This window comes from Mus musculus, chromosome 10, assembly GCF_000001635.26.
Source record: "Mus musculus strain C57BL/6J chromosome 10, GRCm38.p6 C57BL/6J".
Lineage (NCBI taxonomy): Eukaryota > Metazoa > Chordata > Mammalia > Rodentia > Muridae > Mus > Mus musculus.
The window spans coordinates 91,080,995-91,103,450 of NC_000076.6; the positions used below are offsets into that span (position 1 = coordinate 91,080,995).

Sequence of the window (22,456 nt, forward strand, 5' to 3'; positions counted from 1 at the left end):
AAACTGAAATAGGCACAGAGTAATATACAGAGCGCCGAAGAAGGGCAAGAATCATTCAACTTCAAAAAAAAATTTTTTTAAGACATCAAATGTTGCACTTGCAAAAATAAAGAAGTCATTCGTTTGTGCGCCCACAACTGGAATGAAACTAACTGAAGAAAAAAGGAAAATCAAAGAAAAAGAAATGACCAGAAACAAGACTAACATTTTTAGTTTCCTAAAAGTTTCTCAGCCGGGCATCGTGGCCCACGCCTTTAATCCCAGCACTCCGGAGGCAGAGACAGGTGGATCTCTGAGTTCGAGGCCAGCCTGGTCTACAAAGTGAGTTCCAGGACAGCCAGGGCTATGCAGAGAAACCCCGTTATGAAAAGATTTTTGGTTATGTCCAATAATTAAGCAAAAACCAAATACTCTACCGGGCAGTGGTGGAGCACACCTTTAATCCCAGCACTTGGGAGTCAGAGGCAGGTGGATTTCTGAGTTCAAGGCCAGCCTGGTCTACAGAGTGAGTTCCAGAACAGCCAGGGCTACACAGAGAAACCCTGTCTCCAAAAAAAAAAAAAAAAACAAAAACAAAAAACACTTTGACAACTAAGTTCCAATTTTCTCTAGCCTTACTGAACTCATATACATAAATTATATATATATATATAATATTTTTTTTGTTTTGGTTTTTTTTTTTTTTTTTTTTTTTTTTTTTTTTTGGTTTTTCGAGACAGGGTTTCTCTGTATAGCCCTGGCTGTCCTGGAACTCACTTTGTAGACCAGACTGGCCTCGAACTCAGAAATCCACCTGCCTCTGCCTCCCGAGTGCTAGGATTAAAGGCGTGCACCACCATGCCCAGCCATAAATTATATAAATTTTAAACAACTTTTTTCAAACTTTACACAAACTGGAATACTATGGGCAAATTCCCAGGGCCACAACCTCTTTGTGGCCACAACAAAACAGAAAGCCAAAACTGGTCCGAGATACAGACCACAATATAAAGGCTAAGTCTATCCAGGAAAACAGTAATAGTGGTCTACTTCCTCCTTAGATAATTTCTCTTCCTGGTACAAGAGCAGGAGGATGATTACCAAACATCCCGCGTCCCCTGATCTTTCAGTCCCTGGGAGCTACAACAGAACTTGCAAAGAGCCTGCCCAGAGGAGCTTGGGGAGGTGAGACCGAGGCAGTAAACTTACCCAAGCCTTTGCACCGGAGTTGTGCTGGGAAGAGCAGCCGGGGGAGGGTCACTGATGATAATCGAAAGAAAGCAGCCCAGGGAGGGTCACTTATGAGACTAGATTGCCAGAAAGCAGCCGGGGCTCCCGCCTGGCTTCCGGCGACCCCGCGCCCCGGGCAGGTCCTGACACCTCCCTGGGTATCAGCTGCTCGGGGCGCAGGGTGGATGCCCGGGATCTCCAAGCGGCGTCGAGGGGTGGTCACCTCGGTGGGCTTGCCTCGGGCCGCACCAGGGGAGGGTACCGGGACCCAGGGCACAAAAGCACGGCCACTCCAGTCGCCGCTTCACCCCTCTGGCGGGAGCTGCCCGGGCGGGAAGCGGACGCCGCTCGGAAAGCCGCTGCGACTGTCTCAGATCGTCGCCGGTGGCTGATGGCACACACCCCTCGCTGCCGACCCCCACACACCCCTCTCACACCCTTCCGCGAGCGGAGTGAGACGTCTGCTCCTCTAGCTGCCTCCTGGTCTCTGCCTCAGGACCGCGGAGCACTCAAACACCGCTGGGCCCGCCCAGTCCACACAGCGCGCGCCCGGGCACGCAAATTCACTCGCCCAGGGCCCGCCGCCGCGGCCGCGCGCGCGCGCCCCGCCCGGCGCGTGACCGCAAGCCCTGGTTGAGCGTTCTCGCATGCGCGGTGGGGTGGGGCTAAGCCGCGGGCTCGCGCCCAGCTAGACGTGGCACTCTCGGCCCCGCCCCCTCTACGCGCCTCTCCGCAACCTGCGCGCACCCGCGAGCTTGGGTCTCCCGCAGACTCAGTCGGGTAGCGGAATCCAGAGGCGGGGCCAGCCGCTTGAGGGCGGGGCACAGCCTTGGTGGGCGTGGCCTTCCGAAGCTGCTCTGCAGCCACGTCCCACGGCCCCCCTCCAAAGCCATCCTGGCTTCAAGATCTTCAGGGATCCAGACATGTCCGAAGTGAAGAGCCGAAAGAAGCCGGGGCCCAAAGTGGCTGCTCCTGAGCCCGAGAAGCGGAGTGATGGCAGGAAAAACCCCGAGGCGCGGGGGGACGCGGGCTGGGCGGACCCCCGCACTGGGCTCAGCCTGCTGTCTCTGGCGATGACCCTGGGCCTGGCCTGGTAAGTGTGCGATGCTGCAGGCCGTGGGTCGGGCCTCGCGTGGGCGCCTAGCACCTCGAGCCAACCCACTCTCGCTTGAATACGCTCTTTTAACAATGTTCTGGTAGCATGCTCCTGTCGCTGCCCTCTAAAGTCTGGGAACATGTCACCCAGGACTCGGCCCACACTTTATTAAGCATCTACTACTGCACGTCACAAGTTTGCACATACCTAAAAACCACTACTTCCCGTCCACTCTGTAGCTTTGCGGATGAGTTTGCTCCACCCTCCACCAAAAATCGCACTCTTAAAATGTCTGCAGCCTAATAAAAAAAAGTTCGTTGTTGCTGAGCGATAAATGCTAATGAGACTTTCTCCTATTTAGAGCTGTGTGCCTACATTAAAACTATAGTCCTTTTTTAAAGATTTATTCTTGTTTATGTGTATGAGTGTCAGTGTATTTGTGCACGTGTGTGCAGGTGCGCGAGGATCCCGCAAGAGAGTGTCAAATCCAAGAAGCTGGAGTTACCAATGGTTGTAAGACACCAGACATGCATGTTCTTAACAGCTATAAAAGACTATATAGTCTTACTCCTAAATTACAAGTTGAACTGTATGTAACATTGTAAAGAATATGTTTTCCCTTAAGACTAAACATTCGTGTTTTCTTATTGTTGTTGTTTTAGTTTTTTGATACAGGGTTTCTCTGTGTAGCCCTGGCTGTCCTTGAACTCACTTTGTAGGCCAGGCTGGCCTGGAACTCAGAGATCTGCCTGCCTCCACCTCCCTAGTACTGGTGTTAAAGGCATGTACTACCACAACCTGGCTGTATGACACATACAACCCAGCTATATACATGTATTTTTACACTTTATTTGCAGTAGTGGGGGCACCGCCATCCCGCTCAACATTTGTAGCTTTGAAACCAAGCATATATTAGTGATATATTAGTGTAAATGTGGAATAAGAGAGCTAATAGAATTCAGAAAAGACTCTGGATATCCTCCAGGGTAGAGTAGTTTTGATGCAGGTTTATTTCCAGCTTAGTTTATTGGTGACACCCTGAGTCCTTGAGTTTTTTGTTTTTTTTTTTTTTTGGGGGGGGGGGTCTATGGTTGAGTGGTTGGTTTGGTTTTTTGAGAAAGGCTCTTAGGTAGCCTAGGTTAGATTAGAACTCACTATATAGCCGAAGGTGACATTGAACCCCTGATCTTCCTGCCTTCACCTCCCAAGTGCTAGGATTATACTAGGCATTTGTACTGGGTAATGCTTGAGTACTGGGTTTTGTTATAAGTTAATAAAAACGTGTTCAACTGAAATACAGATCATTGTCCTCTTTAAAAAGAACTTTATTTAATGATAGTGTTAGTATTTGAAGAATATATTAATTCTGATCTAAATGTGTTGGATTTGCTGTTTTAAATAAACTATGCATACCTTAAAATGCATGCCTTTTTAGGTAAATGGGGACATGGTACATTTTGTATTGGGAAAGAATATTACTGAGTTATTGTTAGTTCTCTGTAGGGCAGTGTTTCTCACCCTGTGGGTTGAGACCCCCACAGGGGTAACATATCAGATATTTATATTGTGATGCATAATGGTAGCAAAATTACAGCTTTGAAATAGCAATGAAAATAATTTTATGGTTGAGGCTCACCACAACATGAGGAACTGTATTAAAGGGCCACAACTTTAGGAAGGCTGAGAACCACTGCACCAGGGCTTAATACAAGTGGTTTTAGTTGCTAAATTTATTCCTCTAGTTCCCGTTAATTAGACAAAGCCTCATAATCCACTAAGAAACTATGTCATAGAATGTTCAGCTTTTTTGATAATTCAAGTTCAAAAAATGATTCCGTTGAGTCAGCAAGATGGTACATTTGATAAAAGCATTTGCTCTGCAAAGCCAAAGGACAGCCTGAATTCTATCCCCAGCATTCACACAATGGAAAAAGAGAACTGAATCCCCAGAGTTGTCCTCTGACCTCCATACATGCACAGTGGAACACCTGTGACCACACACAGAGAGACAAATAAAAATAGTAATGAGGTGGAGGGCAATTGAGAAAGACAACCAGCTTCAGTCTCTGACTTACACACACACACACACACACACCACAACACACACACCACAACACATACACACACCTTAAAAAGTTGTGCTTCATCTTAGGGATTTAACATTAAGGGTTAAATTAAAGACAAAACATGTTAGTTACACTGATTAGAAAGGTTATTTATAAGCTGAGCTTTGTCTCTCCAAAGTGATTTTTTAAATGTCAAATCAAAATTATAAAGCAAGAGTGTAAATCTGTATCCAAAACTTTATCTATTTACGTTCATTAAGAAAAACTAATAGTGCCGGGTGGTGGCGGCAGCGGCGAACGCTTTTAATCCCAGCACTCGGGAGGCAGAGGCAGGCAGATTTCTGAGTTCGAGGCCAGCCTGTTCTACAGAGTGAGTTCCAGGACAGCCAAGGCTATACAGAGAAACCCTGTCTCGAAAAAAGCAAACAAACAAAAAAACAGAAACAAAACCTAATAGTGATATATTATTTTAAAATAACATACAGTTAATATATTTGGAGTTATTTAAAATTTATATTGAGAAATGTATGTATTTTCAGTATTGCTGTAGACAAACATCTACATAAGACTGTTCCATTGTTGTCTTATAATCAAACAACTTTTATAATAATCATTTTTATTGTTACAATATTTTATGAATTTTAAAGAATATGATAAAAATCGAAAAGTATTGCAGGTTTAGAAGGGAGGCTCTTTGGGAGGAGTTGGGGTACAAAGGGAAAGAAGAATGTGATGTAAGTCTTATTTACTCAAAATATGTTTGTTTTTTTTTTTTTTTGAGACAGGGTTTCTCTGTGTAGTCCTGGCTTTCCTGGAACTCACTTTGTAGACCAGGCTGGCCTCGAACTCAGAAATCCTCCTGCCTCTGCCTCCCCAGTGCTGGGATTAAAGGTGTGCGTCACCACGCCCGGCTTCAAAATATGTTTTTAAATGTTAACAAATTCAGATAAATTGAAATTATGTATCTTTTCTCATCATAATGCAATAAAACTTAAATCAAAAAAAAAAAGCAAGAGTGTAGCTCAGTGGTAAGGGTGTGATATGTGCAGGTGTATGGTGGAAGCCTCACAGCAACATCTGTGCCTCTCACTCTCCACCTAATGTCTTTGAGAGAGAGTCTCACTGAACCTAGGACTCACCAGTTGGCTAGACTGGCTGGCCAGAGAATTTTAGTGGTCCTGTTTCCTCTCACCCTCTCTCCTCATGTGCTAGGGTCACAGATACAGAGGGCAAGCACTTTCCCATTGGGCCATCCTCCCAGCTCCTCAAAAGCTCTTTTAACAAGGAATAGGATTCAGAGCTTTCTCTCTCATCCAGTATAACTTTCTCTCTAACTCGCTCTTACCCACTGATCCATCTCTCCAGCCCCCTCTATAAATCTTTTAATATCTTAGCTAACTCTATTTCTAGGGGTTTTGTTGTTGTTGTTACTAGTGTTAGAAGAGTTTCATATAAAATATGGCATTATACTTTAAACACTTACTGGTTTTTGTTGGGTGATTTGAGTTTTGGGTTTTGTAGAGATGGGGATTCACTAGATAGCCCTGGCTGGCCTGGAACTCACATGTATGCCTCCCAAGTGCTGGGACTAAAGGTGTGTACCATGGCTGGCCTTTTTGGTTTTGTTTTGGTTTTTTGAGACTGGGGTTTAGTCTCAAACTTATGGCAATTCCTGTACTTCTTCCAAGTACTGGGATTGCAGACATGGGCACCATACCCAACCTTGCCCTGGTTTTAAATAATAGAATACAGTCAGTGTTCCCTTCAACATTAGGTAGCTGTAGATGGTATGAACTGATGTTAAATGGGCATTGACCCTAATAGTAACCCTGTAATGGACCATAACTGCTTCCTGTTATTATTTGCTCTTTCTCAGTACCAAGTTGAAAGAGAGGCAGAGAAATCTAAGTCCTCAGTCATCTGCCTGCCACCATGTTAGACTCCCTCAGAGGTGGTGCTATGCGCCATTCACTAACACAGAATCCTAAACTTGCTTGAGGCCTAGATAGACGGCAGCAGCTGTGAGGGAGGGAAGATGCTTTTGGAAGGTCCACACTGAAAGCTGACCCCTCCTGGGTCCCTTTTTCCTGCATCTAACACGTTTAAGACTTCACCTGTGTGATAGTGAAGAAGGCCCAAACAAAGTCCTGCTCCCATAGAGACTTACAAGTGATCGATACATCTATCCCCTACTTGGTTTGTTACCAAATGGGCTCCCTAGTTCAGCTTAGTGTTTAGTGGTAGGACTACGACTATGACCAAGTGCAAGCAGAAGGGAGTCATACTCCTTTGAACAGACAACTGCAGGCATGTAAGAGAGATGGGAAAGTGCACAAAGGGGTCCAAAAGAGAGGGCTAAGGAGTACTAACTTGCCTAACATTCACAAGACCCTGAGTACCTTCAGGACCACAGAGGAAGGAAGCAAGGACAGAAAAGGGAAAAAAGTCATTATTCTATGTGCTTTTATAAACATGAGACTATTTTATTTCTCAAAACCCCAGGAGATATTATCATTCCTACTTTCTAGATAGGAAACAGGAGTAAAGATAAACTTAATTTGTCAAAAGTGGTTGGTTATAGTAAATGCAGAGCCAAAGGAGTCTAGATGTTTAACCTGTGTAATATGTTGCCTCCCCTCAGTGTTAATCCAAATTAAGATCAAGTTTCTGAAGCACAAGGTAGTGGCCCATGCCTTTCATCCCAGCACTGAGGAAACAGAGGCTGGCAGATCTCTGGGAGTTCAAGGCCAATCTAGACTACATAGTGAGTTGTAGAACAGCCAGGGCTACATATGAGACCGTATCTTGAAAGAACAAACAAACAAACAAAAACCTGGGAATAGAGAGTTGGAGATAGATGCTCAGTGGTTATGACTACTTGCTACTCTGACAGAGGACACAGGTTCTGTTCCAAGGGCCCACTTAATGGCTCACAGCATCTATAACTTCTGATCCCCAGTTCTGGCTTCCTCATGCACCAGGCACATGTGTGGTACATATACATACATACATATAGATAAAAACTCAAACATTAAAAAAATAAATAAGGGAGCTGGAGAGATGGCTCAGTGGTTAAGAGCACTAGCTACTCCTACAGAGGACCTCGGTTCAATTTCTAGCACCCATATGGCAGCTCACAACTGTCTGCATCTCCTGTACCAGAAATGTGTGTCTGTCTGTGTCTGTGTGTATGTATGTGTCTGTCTGTCTGTGTCTGTGTGCATCTCTGTGTGTGCATCTGCCGCAGACCCTCTGGGTCCCTGGTCTGCGAGGAACAGGATTTCTTAGGCAGATGGGCAAAAGAGTCGGATGTGACAGACAGCCAAACACGCGAGAATGGTGTTGGATCTGAATGTAATGTTCTGGTTGAGCTTCAGACTTATATTACAACGAATTATCAGAGGATACAAATCACAAAAAGACAAGATACACTGAAATTCACCAGTTACAGCAGAAAGGAATTTGCAGGGACTAATTAAATGTTTACATTAGGGATAACAAGCCCTGCCTAGGATCAGCCTAAAAGCATCAGGGGGTTGTTAACTCTTGATAGGCCTTAAGAGTAGTGTGTCATCAGGAGCTCTAAATTCTTAGGTCTAGTAAAACTTATCCTGTCTGGAGAGTTCCCGCTTATCAGGGTAGTATATCAACTTATACTTGACATGGAATGTAGCCTGTAGTAAAAGATTTCTATCTCAGTGAGACTTTTAGTCTCTATCTACAGACAGCTGAGTAAATGGCAGGTGCTTTATTGTTTTATGATAGAGCTTAATAAGTTACTGAATAGGTTAAGCTCCTTGCTGCTATCTGGAATCTAAGAACACTGGAAAAAGGCTTTAGCTATGTTAGAATACAATCTTAAAAGGCATTTACTATAAGGTAATGCTTAATAGAGTGCACGTGAATCTATACACTAGATTAATGTGGTGGAAATTTGAATATAATGGGTTAGGGAAAGAGATGCCATAACTCTGGGAGGAAAATTTCCATGGAACTCTTATCCTCGTGAAACAGCTTCCAGGCTTTTCGCCTGACAAACCGATCCAAACTGGAGCGTTGGCTTTCGCCAGAATATCCAGGAGGAGAGTCCTAGAAATTCATTTCTCATGAGCAGCTTTTTGGCATTTCTGCCTCACAAGCTGACTCCACCAGAGTGCCCTGACATGCATCTGTGTGTGTCTGTGTGCCTGCATGTGTTTGTGTCTGTCTGTCTGCATCTGTGTGTGTATCCGTGTGTGTGTCTGTCTGTCTGTTTCTGTGTGTCTGTTCTGCTGTATTTCTGTCTGTCTGTCTGTTTCTGTGTGTCTGCTGTGTGTCTGTCTGTGTCTGTATGTCTCCGTGTGTGTGTGTGTGTGTGTGTGTGTGTGTGTGTGTGTGTGTGTGTGCACCCGTGCCCATGCACATGCACATCTGCCTCTGGACAACATTGCTGGGAACTGAACTTGGGTCTTCTGGAAGAGCAGCAAGGACTTTTAATCTTTGTGCCACCTCTCCAGGCTCAGTAAGGCATTTTTATAATGGATCAACTTTTACTCAAAGTCTCCTATAGTAATGTTTTCACTCTGAGTAACTTCACCCCTCTGTGGGATAAGTTTATGAGAATAAATTCATGAAGTAACACATGCATCAACAGATGATAAAACTATTCATTGAAATTAACTCATTTTTATGAGTAGTAAGCCTATACTATGAAAGAGGGAAAAAGCTTAAAATTCATAATACTACAAATTGTGGGGATGTAGCCCAACAGTGGAATACCCCTCCCCCCAGAATGACCCAAGTTCTAGGTTTGTTCCCAGCAGCAAGACAAGGGTTTTAAGAAGGTGGAGGGGAAGACAAGATGTTTAACCATCATCCATCTTTTAGAGTTAAGAAAATAATGATTTTTAAACTGGGTTTTGTTTAAATGTTCATATTAATACACAGAACAAGTTTATCTCAACTAATTTTATAAGATGTGACTATAAGGGCTGGTGAGATGGCTCAGCGGTTAAGAGCGCCGACTGCTCTTCCAAAGGTCCTGAGTTCAAATCCCAGCAACCACATGGTGGCTCATAACCATCCGTAACGAAATCTGATGCCCTCTTCTGGAGTGTCTGAAGACAGCTACAGTGTAATTATATATAGTAAATAAATAAATATTAAAAAAAAAAAGATGTGACTATAAGTGTTTCATATGATAGATGTTAGTATGCATCATCAAAGGAAATGTATTGCATCCAGAAATGATCAACAAAGGAACCTCAACCAGGCAGTGGTGGCACACGCCTTTAATCCCAGTACTTGGGAGGCAGAGACAGGCAGATTTCTGAGTTCGAGGCCAGCCAGGTCTACAAAGTGAGTTCCAGGACAGCCAGGACTATACAGAGAAACCCTGTCTGGAAAAAAAAAAAAAAAAAGAAAAGAAAAGAAAAAAGAAAGAAAGAAAGAAAAAGAAAAAAAAAAGAAAACAAATGAACCTCAGCTCGGCTGCATAGTCAGATTACCTGGAAAGCTGTTAAAATATCCACTATCCAAGCATATCCATGACTAATTAAATAAGAATCTCTGTAAATGGGATCCCAGGCATAGATGTGTTAAAGCTGTCTGCTGATTGATTCCAATATGTAGGGAAGATTTGCAGTCACTAATCTAGATCCTGTGATTTAGGCACTTCTCATGATCTGCTCAGTTGCATTTTTGATCACTCAGTGCACAAAACATATGGAGCTTGGAAAACTGATTTACAGTAGATAACCAATATGATATCAAGCCTAAGTCATTTCTTTTGTGCCTACTCATTTCAAATCTCCAAAAACATGTTCATTTATTGTTTCAAAGATTAGGATAAGGGGTCTAGCTAACTCGTTCAATAAAGCATCAGATTCTTAAAGATTGGGATAACCTTTTTTTTTCCATAATGTGTATGAGTGTCTTACCTTGCATATCTAAGCATCACATGTGCATGGTACCAGTGAAGGTGAGAAGAGGGCATTGGCTTCCCTGGAACTGTAGTTACAGACCGTTGTGAGCTGCCAGCTGGATGCTTGGGATAAAACTTGTGTCTTTAGCAGAGCAGCCTTTAGCTCCTTGGGTACTTTCTCTAGCTCCTCCACTGGGGCCCTGTGTTCCATCCAATAGCTGACTGTTAACTACAATATGAACTAACCAGTACCCCCGGAGCTCGTGTCTCTAGCTGCATACGTATCAGAAGATGGCCTAATCGGCCATCATTGGGAAGAGAAGCCCCTTGGTCTTGCAAACTTTATATGCCTCAGTACGGGGAACGCCAGGGCCAAGAAATGGAAGTGGGTGGATAGGGGAGATGGGGGGAGGGTCTGGGGGACTTTTGGGATAGCATTTGAAATGTAAATGAAGAAAATACCTAACTAAAAAAATACTTGGGGCTGGTGAGATGGCTCAATGGGTAAGAACACTAACTGTTCTACCAAAGGTCCTGAGTTCAAATCCCAGCAACCACATGGTGGCTCACAACCACCCGTAATGAGAGTTGTTGCCCTCTTCTGGTGCATCTGAAGTCAGCTACAGTGTACTTACGTATAATAATAAATAAATCTTTAAAAAAAAATACTTAATAATAATAATAAAGAGCAGCCTTGTGCTCCTAACCACTAAGCCATCATCTCTCCAGCCCAAGGAAAATTGGTTTTTGGTGGGGTTTTTTCCCTTCTTTTTCTTCTACCTTTTACTATTTACCAGATGAAGAAAGCACTCCAATTTTGTTTGCTTTTATGCTAGATCAAACCTGGGGTCATTGACATGCCAGGTAAGCGCCCTTCCTACCACTGAGCTGTACTGTCAGCACTAATCTTCCTTTCTTGTGTGGCTGTGTGAGTGTGCATGTGGGTGCGTGTGTATAGAAGCCAGAGGTCAACCTCTGTCATCACTCCTCAGGAGCCAGCGGCCTTGTGTTTTGAGACAGGGTCTCCCACTAAGACCTGGGTTGGTCTCATTAGATCAGGCTGGCTGACCAACTAGCCTAGGAATCCTCGTGTCTCTGCTTCCCCAGCTCTGGGATTACACGTGCAGCACCCAGCCTAGCTTTTTATGTGGGTGCTGGGGAGCATGCTCAGGTCCTTGTGAGCATGACGTTATCCACTGAGTCATCCCCCTTCGCCCCAAGCCCTCATTTCAGAATGGCATCTACACTGTACCTACGAGTGTACTGTTGAGTATAGTCAAATGGATTTGTCACACCCTGCTTTGCATATGTATTCTATTACTTCGACGATGGCTCTCTTCTGTATCTCTACTCTCTTCCTAACTTCTTTTTGAGACAAAGTCTCATGAAGTTGGCCTTTAAGCCTTCGACTCACTGTGTAATAATGGAGGGTGGCGTGATCTAGAACCTATGGTCCTCCTGCCTCTGCCTCCCTGAATAATACAATTACAGGCATTCATACCATAGTCTGGATGATAGTTTGGGGGATGATAGCTTGGTAGTGCTGGGTATTGAACTACTGGCCTCTATCCTCAGAAGAGATCAAAGTTTTTATTCCAAAGAGTTCAACCCTGGATTCTTTCAAAACATTTCTTTTTCTTGCATCTGTTAAAGATGCTCCTCTGCCTCACTCCCTGAGCCGTGAGGTCTGAAGAGAGGCAGTGTTGACTCATCTCTGCACTGAGCTAATGCAGTCACCTTCCACACAGCAGGCCGCCTTGGTGATGGAGCCATCTGACTAATACTGCAGCAGCTATCTGAGGACACACATTGTTCTCACCAGGAGTGAGTGATGGTCATTAGTTTTTGTTTTTTGTTTTTTTCTTTTTCAGGCTTGTATTTCAACAATCAGAAAAGTTTGCGAAGGTAGAAAAACAATACCGGTTACTGCAAACAGAGAGCAGCGAGTTTCAGGGCCTCCAGAGTAAAATCAGTTTAATTTCCAGCAAGGTAATGTATAACTTATCTAGGGGAGATTCTCCCCTCTCCGCTACTACCATCCTCCTATGTCAGCTCAAAGTGTTCTTCTTCTGCCTTCAAACTATCACTAGTTTAACTCCTGAGCAGACTTTCTCCTTCTTGGCAGTCTCCCTGTGATCCAAGTTAGTTCCTAGGAAGTGTTGAAAGTGTGGTTGTTGCTCCAGCTGGTCATGATAGTACACACCTTTAATCCCAGCACTCTGTAGACTGAGGCAGGCAAATCTCTGTGAGTTCAACACTGGCCTAGTCTACACAGCAAGTTCCAGACCAGCCAGGGCTAAGCAAAACAAACAAACAAAGGTACGTTTGATCTTTAGACATAAAGTTAAAACCAGTGGGACCAGCCAGATGCTTAGTGGGTAAAAGCCCTTGTTGCAAGACTCCATCCAGTGCTCAGCTCCATCCAGTCAACGAAGCCTGACACTGTGACTAGTTACAAGTGTTTCTCAGAACTTGTGTTTAAATGAACTTCTAGCTGTGGTGTGGCTACATGTGTGTATTAAATTGGCTTTTAGACATTTTCAAGTGCTCTGCTTTTATTAACTAGTTCTGTTATACACATGTCATCTAACGCCTCGATAGCACACTGTTTCACCTATTACATAGATCCTTCGTTCAGATAGTCCCAGAAAGCTGTTGTCATGCTGAATTCCCTCCGTGGTTTTCTGAATCTCCCTTATGTCAGATACTGTCCAAGTTCATCAAGAAGTGTGTTCCGGGAGCTGGAAAGGTGGCTCAGTTTAGGAGCACTGGCTGCCTATCAGAAGATGCAGGTTCAGTTCCTAGGACCCACGTGGTGGTTCACTACCCTCTGTCACTCCAGTTCTGGGGGACCCCAAGCCTCGTTCTGATGTCTGTAGCACTATAGACTTGTTGTACGCATACACTCATACACAGAACATTTTAAAGTTTAAAATGCTTGAGGGAGGAAGGAAGGAAGGAAGGAGTTCCTGAAGCTCTTGATATTTTAGGACAAAACCCACCACGACAAAATGAGAAGGAATTTAGGAATTTGAACCCTTCAGCTCTTCACCGGGCCAGTTAATCCATCTGTTGAGGCAGATTTCAGTCACCTTAGGCTTTCCCACTTTAATCTCCTGTCTTTTCTCTCCTCTGAACTCTTTGTGCCCTGTGTTGAGTCAGTGCTCCTAACCGCTGACTCATCTCTCCAGCCCCAAATTGATATTTTATAACCAGCGTCATGCACAAGGTCTGGCAAAAAAAAAAAAAAAAACGAACATTCAAAGAACTACATGTGGAGCCGGGTGGTGGTGGTGCACGCCTTTAATCCCAACAGTTGGGAGGCAGAGGCAGGCAGATTTCTGAGTTGAAGACCAGCCTGGTCTACAAAGTGAGTTCCAGGACAGCCAGGGCTACACAGAGAAACCCTGTCTCAAAAAAAAAAAAAAAAAAAGGAACTACATGTGGCAACTAACAATATAACAGGTACTGCAGGATGTCCTGACAGTTGAGGCTAAGGCCGTGGACTTGTCTCACAAGTGTCAGAAAACATCTGAGGTTTTTTAATGGTGTCGCATGACATGCTTAGCAGTTTTCAAAGCGTTAATCTGCAAGGTAGTGGGTAAGGTGATTTAGAGAGGACAAGATTATCAGGTAGTGCTTCTGGAGGCGTTTAGTCACTGAAGTCTGGGTCAGGAGTCCACTAAGTGCTCCTCCCATGTGTCTCCCCTGTTAGGCACACGTCTTGTTGCCTGAAAATTGTTTTGCTCACTACATAAACCACTGAAGAGCAGAACTGTGTCATGTTCAGCGTCCTGTCACAGGACAGTGCTGCAAACACGTCATAGCTTATCGATCATTTCTAGGTTTTCTCTAAAGCTTTCATGCCTGTGAGGAGAGAAAGCAGCTAAGCCTGTGGCATGGCATGGCCTTCCAAATACCTCAGGCCTATTTAGAGAGGTTCCAGAGGCTTATCCTGATTTACAGATAAACATTTTGCCACTTGATGTCACATGTTTCAACTATTTTATAAAATTCATTTTGCCTTTTTATGATCCATTTCTAGTTCTTTCTCTCTAAGAGGTTAGCACAAGAAATGACAACAATTCAGCCAGAAACTCCAAAGTCATAGGATTTAGGGGAGGTAGCAAACTCTACATTGTTATAGTTTCCTAAAAGCCAAATGGCCATAAAAATGACATCTAGTTACTTCCAATGTTTGAAAAAAACAGAACTACAATATACTTCAAAAAATTAACATCATTTCTTTTGACTATGCCCTCATAAAAAAAGTTATGTTAAATAACTAGGATTATGAGTTCAGGTATACATTCTTCTAACATAAGGCTACTCTACTAAATTTGTCTAAACTATTAATAATAAATATTTCTGTCAATGTGATTCAGATATGCTTAGATAGTTTAGGCATCTTCAGAATTTGAACCTTGTATATGTTATGCTCCTGATTGCTAAAGTATGTTTCTCTAATATAAAAATGATTCAGTAGCTCAGGGATTGTTTTGTGTTATAAATACAGCTTGAGTCTACTGAAAATACCCTGCAGGAAGCTACATCATCCATATCTTTGATGACCCAATTTGAACAGGAAGTATCTGGCCTCCAAAGATCCATACGTGATATTGAGACTAGCGAAGAGATGCTCACACAAAAGATGCAAAACCTTAATGAGAAATTCCAGAACATTACAGACTTCTGGAAGAGAACACTGGCAGAAATGATCGATGACACAGCCGTCTTCAAATCAGAAGTGAAGGATACACATTCTGAAGTTACCCTGAAGATTAACTCCGCGGATCAAGAAATAAAATCGCTCACTGAACGTCTAAAAGATTTAGAAGACAGCACACTGCGAAACATCAGAACAGTGAGCAGGCAAGAAGAGGAAGATCTTCTACGAGTCGAGGCCCAGCTTAGCTCTGATACCAAAGCAGTTAAGAAGCTAGAAGAAGAACAGCACACGCTCCTAGCCAGAGACGAAGATCTGACCAACAAACTCTCCAGCTACGAACCCAAAGTAGAAGAGTGCAAGGCACACTTGCCAACCATAGAAAATGCTGTCCACTCGGTTCTCAGAGTCTCTCAGGATCTGATAGGGACAGAAAGGAAGATGGAGGAGCTGACGATGCAGATGTTCAACATGGAGGACGACATGCTGAGGGCTGTGTCTGAGATCATGGAGATGCAGAAAACCCTGGAGGGGATCCAGTATGACAACAGCTTACTAAAGATGCAGAACGAGCTGGTCGTTCTAAAAGGAAAAGTTCATGACTTCATAGCATATTCAAGTGCACGGGAAAAGGGGACTTTGGGAGAGTATAGCCTAGGAAATAAGGGAACTGATGAGTATTAAATATACTGCACACCTTCTGATGGGCTGCACTACCAAGTGGGAATCATTCACTCCTACATTTTTTAGGTTTTTTTTTTTGATCTGCCTCATGTTACTCGAGAATAAGTGGAGTGTGCGCCATATGGAGTATGCATCTAATCAAACTTTTTTGTCTTTTTAATCTTAAAACTTACTTTAACTATGTTCATAGCAATTCTTCTAAAATATATATTGCTCCACTTTTTTAGGCAGTATATTTAATATTTACATGTCTTTCCAATGATTAATAGACATTATGAGTTGCATTATTCTATCTATCTATCTATCTATCTATCTATCTATCTATCTATTCTGGAGATAGACAGACAGATAATCTGTAGCAAATATTAAAACCTCTTACCATTTCACTGTGACCCTCATTATCTGTTTTCTAAGCTATGTCTGTTTCTCACAACTTTTCTGTCTCCTGCTCTTGCAGCCAGTTGGTAACATACCTTCCTCTCCCAGGTTTTTGGGGCTCTTTTTTTTTTTTTTTTTAAATTCAGACAACCAAGTTCATTGGAAGTGTATGTAAAATAGAAGGTAACCTTCCTGCAGGAGAACCAAGGGGCTCTCCTGTGAGGTAGTGCCACGTTATGAAAACTATGAAAACTGAAAAGTATCCTCCCTTTTGCAAAGGTTCTAAGCTGTGTTACAGATACTTACAAGAGGTTTAAGATGTGAGTGAACGTGTCCCTATTGTGTTCTCATTTATAGCCTTTTCTATGAACTGGTGATGTTTTGAAGTATGAGTTTATGAAGTCTCTTTGTGAACCTGGACTTTTATTTCTAAAGTTTGAACTGTGTGACACTAGAGTTTACTGAATACAATTAATAGATGCTTAAAATAAGAACATGTTGGGCCTGTGCCTATTTTAAAGATAAAATAACATAGCAATAAATTGTGATAATGACATATTTACATCATTATTTTAAAGATTCTCCAATGTATGAAACTAAATTTGTTTCACATATTAATTTTTTAAAAAGTAGGGCTGGAGCTAAGTACGGTGGCGCACAGCTTTGATACCAGCACTCCAGAGGTAAAGGCAGTCGGCTCTCTAAGTTCAAGATCACCCTGGTCTACATAGTAAGACTGTGTCTCAAAACAAAACAAAAGAAAAACAAAAATTAGGACAAGGAGATAGTTCAATAAATGAGAGGCTTGCTGTGTAAGCACAAGGACCAGGATCAGGGTTTAATACCCGACACTGACATAAAAAGCTGTGTCTTGCCGGGCGTGGTGGTGCACGCCTTTAATCCCAGCACTTGGGAGGCAGAGGCAGGCGTATTTCTGAGTTCGGGGCCAGCCTGGTCTACAAAGTGAGTTCCAGGACAGCCAGGGCTACACAGAGAAACCCTGTCTCAAAAAATAAAAAATAAAAAATAATAAAAAAAAAAAGCTGGGTCTAGCATCCCCTGCCTATAATACCAGCCCTGGAAAACAGAGACATGAGAAAACTATTGAACATGTGTGTCTGTGTATTCCTTTGCTAAGAAATTTGATGTCTCAGGGGTTAAGAGCACTGGTTGTTCTTGCAGAGGACTTGGGTTTGATTCCCAGTGCCCACGTGATGGCTCACAACCATCTGTAACTCAGCTCCCAGGAGACCCAGCACAGCCTTATGACTCCTGCAAGTACCATGCATGGCGTGCACGCGGTGCACAGACACATACAGGCAGGCCACTCATATGCATAAAATAAATGTATTTTAACTTCCTGTTTAACAAAATCGTCATTGTAGATTAACGTTTAACGAATTTTCCTTTGTTTCTTTCTTTCTTTGTTTCGAAGGGTTTTTTTGTTTTGTTTTGTTTTGATTTTGAGACAGAATCTCAAGATGTAGCCCAGGTTAGTCTTAAGTCACCATCTTCCTGCTCCTGCGTTTCAAGTAACAGGGACCATAGGTCTAAATCATGGCACAGGACTTCATATTGTTGTGCTTTATGGCAAATTCCCAGTATTATAATCCACACTTTCGTATCTCTGTAATTGATAATAAATTTTATATAGCAGTTAGCATATAGAGAGTACTGTCCATTTATTTAAAAAATTTCAGCACACACAAAACAGTTTATACCCAGGCATGGTGGTAGGTGTCTATAACTCCTGGTTGTAGCAGGAAGAGTCCAAGTTGATGGTCAAGCTGGGCCACCTGGCAGGACACTAACAACAAAAATTTTGCTAAGTGAGGGGCTGAAGAGATAGCTCAGGCTAAGAGTGCATGCAGCTGCTGCAGAGATCCAGGCTCAGTTCTCAGCATCCACTCAAGGCTGCTCACAATCACCTGGAACCCCAGCTCTCGGGGATTCAGTGGCCTCTTGGTCTCCACATGCAACCGGACTCACATGCACAAACCCCCACACAGATACAGATGCATACCCGTTTTATATATATATATAATATTATTATATATATTATGTGTGTGTGTGTGTGTATCTACACATTCAATAAAGTAAGTTTCACAAAATAAGCACCTAATTATTTGTAATCTTTTGGGTGTGAAGTTTTGAAATGTATTTATAGCAATAGTTACATCAGGAGCTGGAGAGTCGCCCTGCAGTTACGAGCACTTACTGTTTTTGAAGAGAACCTGAGCTTGGTCCCCAGCACCCATGTGGTGGCTCACAATCATCCATAACCGCAGTTTCCTCCACAGGCATCTAGGCACACACATGCTACACTTACATACATGTGGGCAAAGCACCCATACACATAAAATACTAAAATACGTTTGTTTGTTTGTTTGTGTGTGTGTTTGTTTTTAGATTTATTTATTATTATATGTAAGTACACTGTAGCTGACTTCAGACACACCAGAAGAGGGCATCAGATCCCATTACAGATGGTTGTGAACCTCCATGTGGTTGCTGGGATTTGAACTCAGGACCTTTGGAAGAGCAGTCAGTGCTCTTAACCACTGAGCCATCCCTCCAGCCCTAAAAGAAGTTTTTTAAAAATTACAGGAGGGGCTGGAGATACAGCTTAGATACTTGGCAGTAGAGTGTCTGCCCAGCATTTCTGAAGCACTGGGTTCTATCTCCAGTACCGCATAAAACCAGGCCTTTTGGCACAAGCCTGTAATCTAACACGCAGGAAATAAAAGCTAGAAGATCATAAATTCAGGGTCATCATCAACTACATAGAGCGCTCAAGGTCAGCCTGGGCTGCATGAAACTCTGTCTCTACATATACATATACACATACATATGCATGCATGCATACATACAGGCTGCAAAAACTGTCTCAACATTCACATACATATACATATAGGCTGCATGAGACTGTCTATACATATAGACATACATACATACATACAGGCTACATGAGACTGTCTCTACATATACATACATGCATGCATACATACATACATACATACATACATACATACATACAATTAATTCAATAATTAAAGGAATAGCTAGGGATGTAGCTCGGGAGAGTGCCTGCCTGTCATGTGCAAGGTCCTGAACTTGACCTCCAGCACTGAAAAGCAAGGAAGAAAAGAGAGTCGGGGTGGAGGGTAAAGGGGTGGAGATGGCTCAGTGCTTAAGAGTCCTTATTGTTCTTGCAAAAGACTCAGGTTTGGTTCCCAGCACCCACATGGAGGCTCATGACTGCCTGTAATTCTACTTCCAGGGTATCTGAGGCCCTCCCCCAGTCCACATGGGCTCCTGATCTGTATACTACACACAGACTCACACAGGTATATACATGTGTTAACATTTTTTAATGTTTTTCAAAACTTGATATAGAGTGCATACCTGTAATTCCAGCTCTTGATGGAGACAGGATGAACCCCCAGCCCACTGGCCAGCTAATCAGCCAGTTGGTGAGTCCCATGTTTATAGAGAGACTTTGACTCAGAGAATAAGGTGGTACCATGTGTGGTGGCCCAAGCCTTTGATTCCCAACTCTCAAGAGACAAAGGCAGATGGATCTCTGCAAGTTCATGGCCAGTCTGGTCTATATAAGACCTTTCAGGTCAGGAGTAGATGGTGAGACCCTGTTTCTAAAAGAAGGAGGGAAGGAGGGAGGGAGGGAGGAAAGGAGGGAGGGAGGTGGTGGAGGGGGGGGGGGGAGGAAGTGAACAATAGTAGTAGACAAGTGTTAGAGAGATGGTTAAGAGCACTGACTGCTCTTCTAGAAGTCCTGAGTTCAATTCCCAGCAACCACAGGGTGAGCTACAGTGTATTCACATTGTTAAAATAAAAAGAAGAAGACACGTGAGACACACATTGATGTCCACACAGACAGTTGAACCACTCACACACATACCCCACACACAGAAGACTATTTTTCCTTAGAGGAACTTTACCTTTTACGAAGATTGTCTTAAATGTATGTGTATATGTGTTTACCTGTCTGCTATGTCCGTGCTGGTACCCACGGAGGCTGGGAGATGGTATAGGATCCTCGGAAGCTGGAACAAGGGTTATGAGCTGCCTAACATGGGTGCTGGGTACTGAACTCAGGACCTCTGGAAGAGCAGCAAGCACTCTTAACTGGTGAGGCCTCTCTCCAGCGTCACAGTTAATATCTTAAGAAAGCTTTTTTTTTTTTTTTTTAACTTAAAAGCCTATGCTATCTTAATAAAACTTTTTTTTTTTTTTTTAACTGAGGAATCAGGTGTTTCACACAAGTCTGGACTGTGTAACAAAACTCAAGAATTCAAAAAAAAACAAAAACCAAAAAACAAAAAAAATGCCAAAAAGCATCTGGAGATTTCTTTTCTCTGACTATGAAGAAAACACGGTCTTCTTTAGCTCATTCTGTTGCTATATAAGGGACCAATGACGTAAGAACCATCAAGAAAAGTCATTTCCAGTAATGTTTTATGAAATGTCCTGAGCAGGTTTCTTATTCATTAGCAATATACTTAAATGATTTTAATCTTCTTTTCTAATTCATTCTGTGTGTTCCCCCCCCCCCCCCTTCGGTCCTGGGATTCAAATCCCAGAGCTCCCCAGCCCAAGGTTTGCTCTTTCAACACTATACATTACCTTATGCTTCCCATAAAGAGCTGTAAACTCATAAGGGAGGAAAACACATGCAATCTGAATTCTAAATGTTAAGTTTTGACCAGTTTAATCACTGTGGTATTGTATTTCCTTATAGTACCAGGAATGTGAAGCTCTCGTGGAACAACTGAAGGCTTTCCAAATAGCGGCTCATCTAAAGCTCCTGCAGGAAGAAATTCATGAGATGAAAACATGGTCTAACAGGATAACTGAGAGACAGGGCACACTGAATAACACACTAACAAGACTTTCTGAGGACATTATAAAAGTAGACCAAGGTACAGCATCCATGGCCAAAGACATGGGCCTCAAGATTACAAGCGTGAAAACAGACGTACGGCGGATTTCCGGTTTAGTAACTGAAGTCGAATCACTAACAGATGCCGTGCAAGCCCTGGGGAATAAAGTCAAAAAAGTAGAGACGGCTACGGTGGAAAATATAGGTGATCTCCTCTCGAGCAGCATCGACCGAACATCGGCACTCCGAAAGACGGCAAGCGAAAATGCGAAAAGAATTGACTCGGTCGCACAGAGGCTGGCTGAGCTCCAGGGCGATTTCGATGAGCACACAGATAGGTTTTTAAGCTTGGAAAGTGACAGGGCGAAAGTTCTGAAGGCAGTGAGCTTTGCAAACGATCTGAAGCCAAAGGTCTCTAATCTGAAGAAGGACTTCTCGCGTTTGGAACCACTGGTAGATGACCTAACACTTCGCATTGGGAGACTAGGTTCTGACTTAATGCAAAGAGAGAAAGAAATTGCTTTCTTAAAGGAAAAGATATCTAATTTAACAGTAGTCCAAGCTGCGATTAAGGACATTAAAGATGAAATAACGCATATTTCAGATTAGTTTGATATTATGTAAATTAGAGGTAATTTAAAAATAAGATTGCTGTTGTGAATAGACTGATAGGAAATACTGATATTTTGGAATAAATGCTATTTTGTGTTTGATACTATTTTGCTCCATAATATTTTTTTAACTTATTCATATGTACATGTAGGTGGGTGCCTGTGCAGGCCAGAGTGTGTATTGGATCCCCTGGAGCTGGAGTTACAGTTGTAAGCTGTCTAACGTGGGTGCTGGGAATCGAACTTGGGTCCTCTGGCCGAGTAGCAAGCACTCTTAATTGTTGAGCAATCTCTCCAGCCTCCAGTAATAAATTGAAGCAGACTGAACATTTGAATTTACCAAGTATTTACGGAAAAAGTTGTCACGTCCCCCTGGCAGATTTCTATGAGGGCATTTCCAGAGATCCATAAATGAGGTGGGAATGTCCACCGTGAAGACGAGCCACCCCGTGGGCTGGGATCCGGCACTGAGGAGAAAGGCAGGACAGAAGTGGGTGGAGCAGCGGCACTCAGCTCTCTGCTCTGGACCTCACACTTCGCCAGCTACGCCTTTCCTACCAGGACAGACTGCACCCTCCACGAGTGAACCAAATGTAAACCTGTCCTCCATTCTCCTCAGGTATTCTGTCACAGCAATCCAAAAGTAACTCAGCCTGGCAGTGGTGGCGCATGCCTTTAATCCCAGCACTTGGGAGGCAGAGGCAGGCAGATTTCTGAGTTCGAGGCCAGCCTGGGCTACAGAGTGAGTTCCAGGACAGCCAGGGCTACACAGAGACACCCTGTCTCGAAAAAAAAAAAAAAAAAAAAGCAACACTCACTGCCAGCCAGCAAGGCGAGCCTACACAGGGCAAGCTCTGTCTCTCTGCTTGCCCATCCAGCAGCCAAGAAGCATTTGTGTGGCTGTACCCTTGCTGAAGAATGGCCCCTTGGGGAGTCACAGCTGT

The 22,456-nt window shown here is 43.2% G+C and overlaps 2 protein-coding genes across 8 annotated transcripts in view; one reads left to right on the forward strand and one right to left on the reverse strand.

Moving 5' to 3' along the window:
• Positions 1 to 1,749, reverse strand: part of Apaf1 (apoptotic peptidase activating factor 1) — a 93,433-nt gene extending 91,684 nt beyond the window's left edge. For all 3 annotated transcript variants that reach the window (NM_001282947.1, NM_009684.2, NM_001042558.1), the window contains exon 1: positions 1,189 to 1,749. The gene's annotated coding sequence lies outside the window, so the exon portion shown is untranslated. The remainder of the gene's footprint in view (positions 1 to 1,188) is intronic.
• Ikbip (IKBKB interacting protein) lies at positions 1,743 to 21,619 on the forward strand. 5 transcript variants are annotated; one of them, XR_001779582.2, is made up of 5 exons: positions 1,743 to 2,302; positions 12,145 to 12,262; positions 14,790 to 16,684; positions 19,282 to 19,348; positions 20,761 to 21,619. XR_001779582.2 is itself a non-coding variant. In XM_017314068.2 (3 exons), the coding sequence occupies exons 1-3, from the start codon at positions 2,133 to 2,135 to the stop codon at positions 15,621 to 15,623; spliced, it is 1,053 nt and encodes a 350-aa protein (XP_017169557.1). In that variant the 5' UTR covers positions 1,743 to 2,132; the 3' UTR covers positions 15,624 to 17,664. The 5 variants fall into 5 exon arrangements, 4 of the variants coding, with proteins under 4 accessions (XP_017169557.1, NP_081354.1, NP_080442.2 ...); XM_017314068.2 differs by lacking the exons at positions 19,282 to 19,348; positions 20,761 to 21,619 and having other exon boundaries at positions 14,859 to 17,664; NM_027078.2 differs by lacking the exons at positions 14,790 to 16,684; positions 19,282 to 19,348 and having other exon boundaries at positions 2,045 to 2,302.
• The last annotated feature ends 837 nt before the right edge of the window (positions 21,620 to 22,456 follow it).

What these genes read in the sequence shown, in the direction of transcription:
- Ikbip (NM_026166.2), top strand. Translation starts at nt 2,133, where the DNA reads ATGTCCGAAGTGAAGAGCCGAAAGAAGCCGGGGCCCAAAGTGGCTGCT. An exon ending in ATGACCCTGGGCCTGGCCTG is followed by an intron (nt 2,303 to 12,144) that starts GTAAGTGTGCGA and finishes TTTCTTTTTCAG; the next exon opens with GCTTGTATTTCAACAATCAG. An exon ending in TCAGTTTAATTTCCAGCAAG is followed by an intron (nt 12,263 to 14,789) that starts GTAATGTATAAC and finishes TTATAAATACAG; the next exon opens with CTTGAGTCTACTGAAAATAC.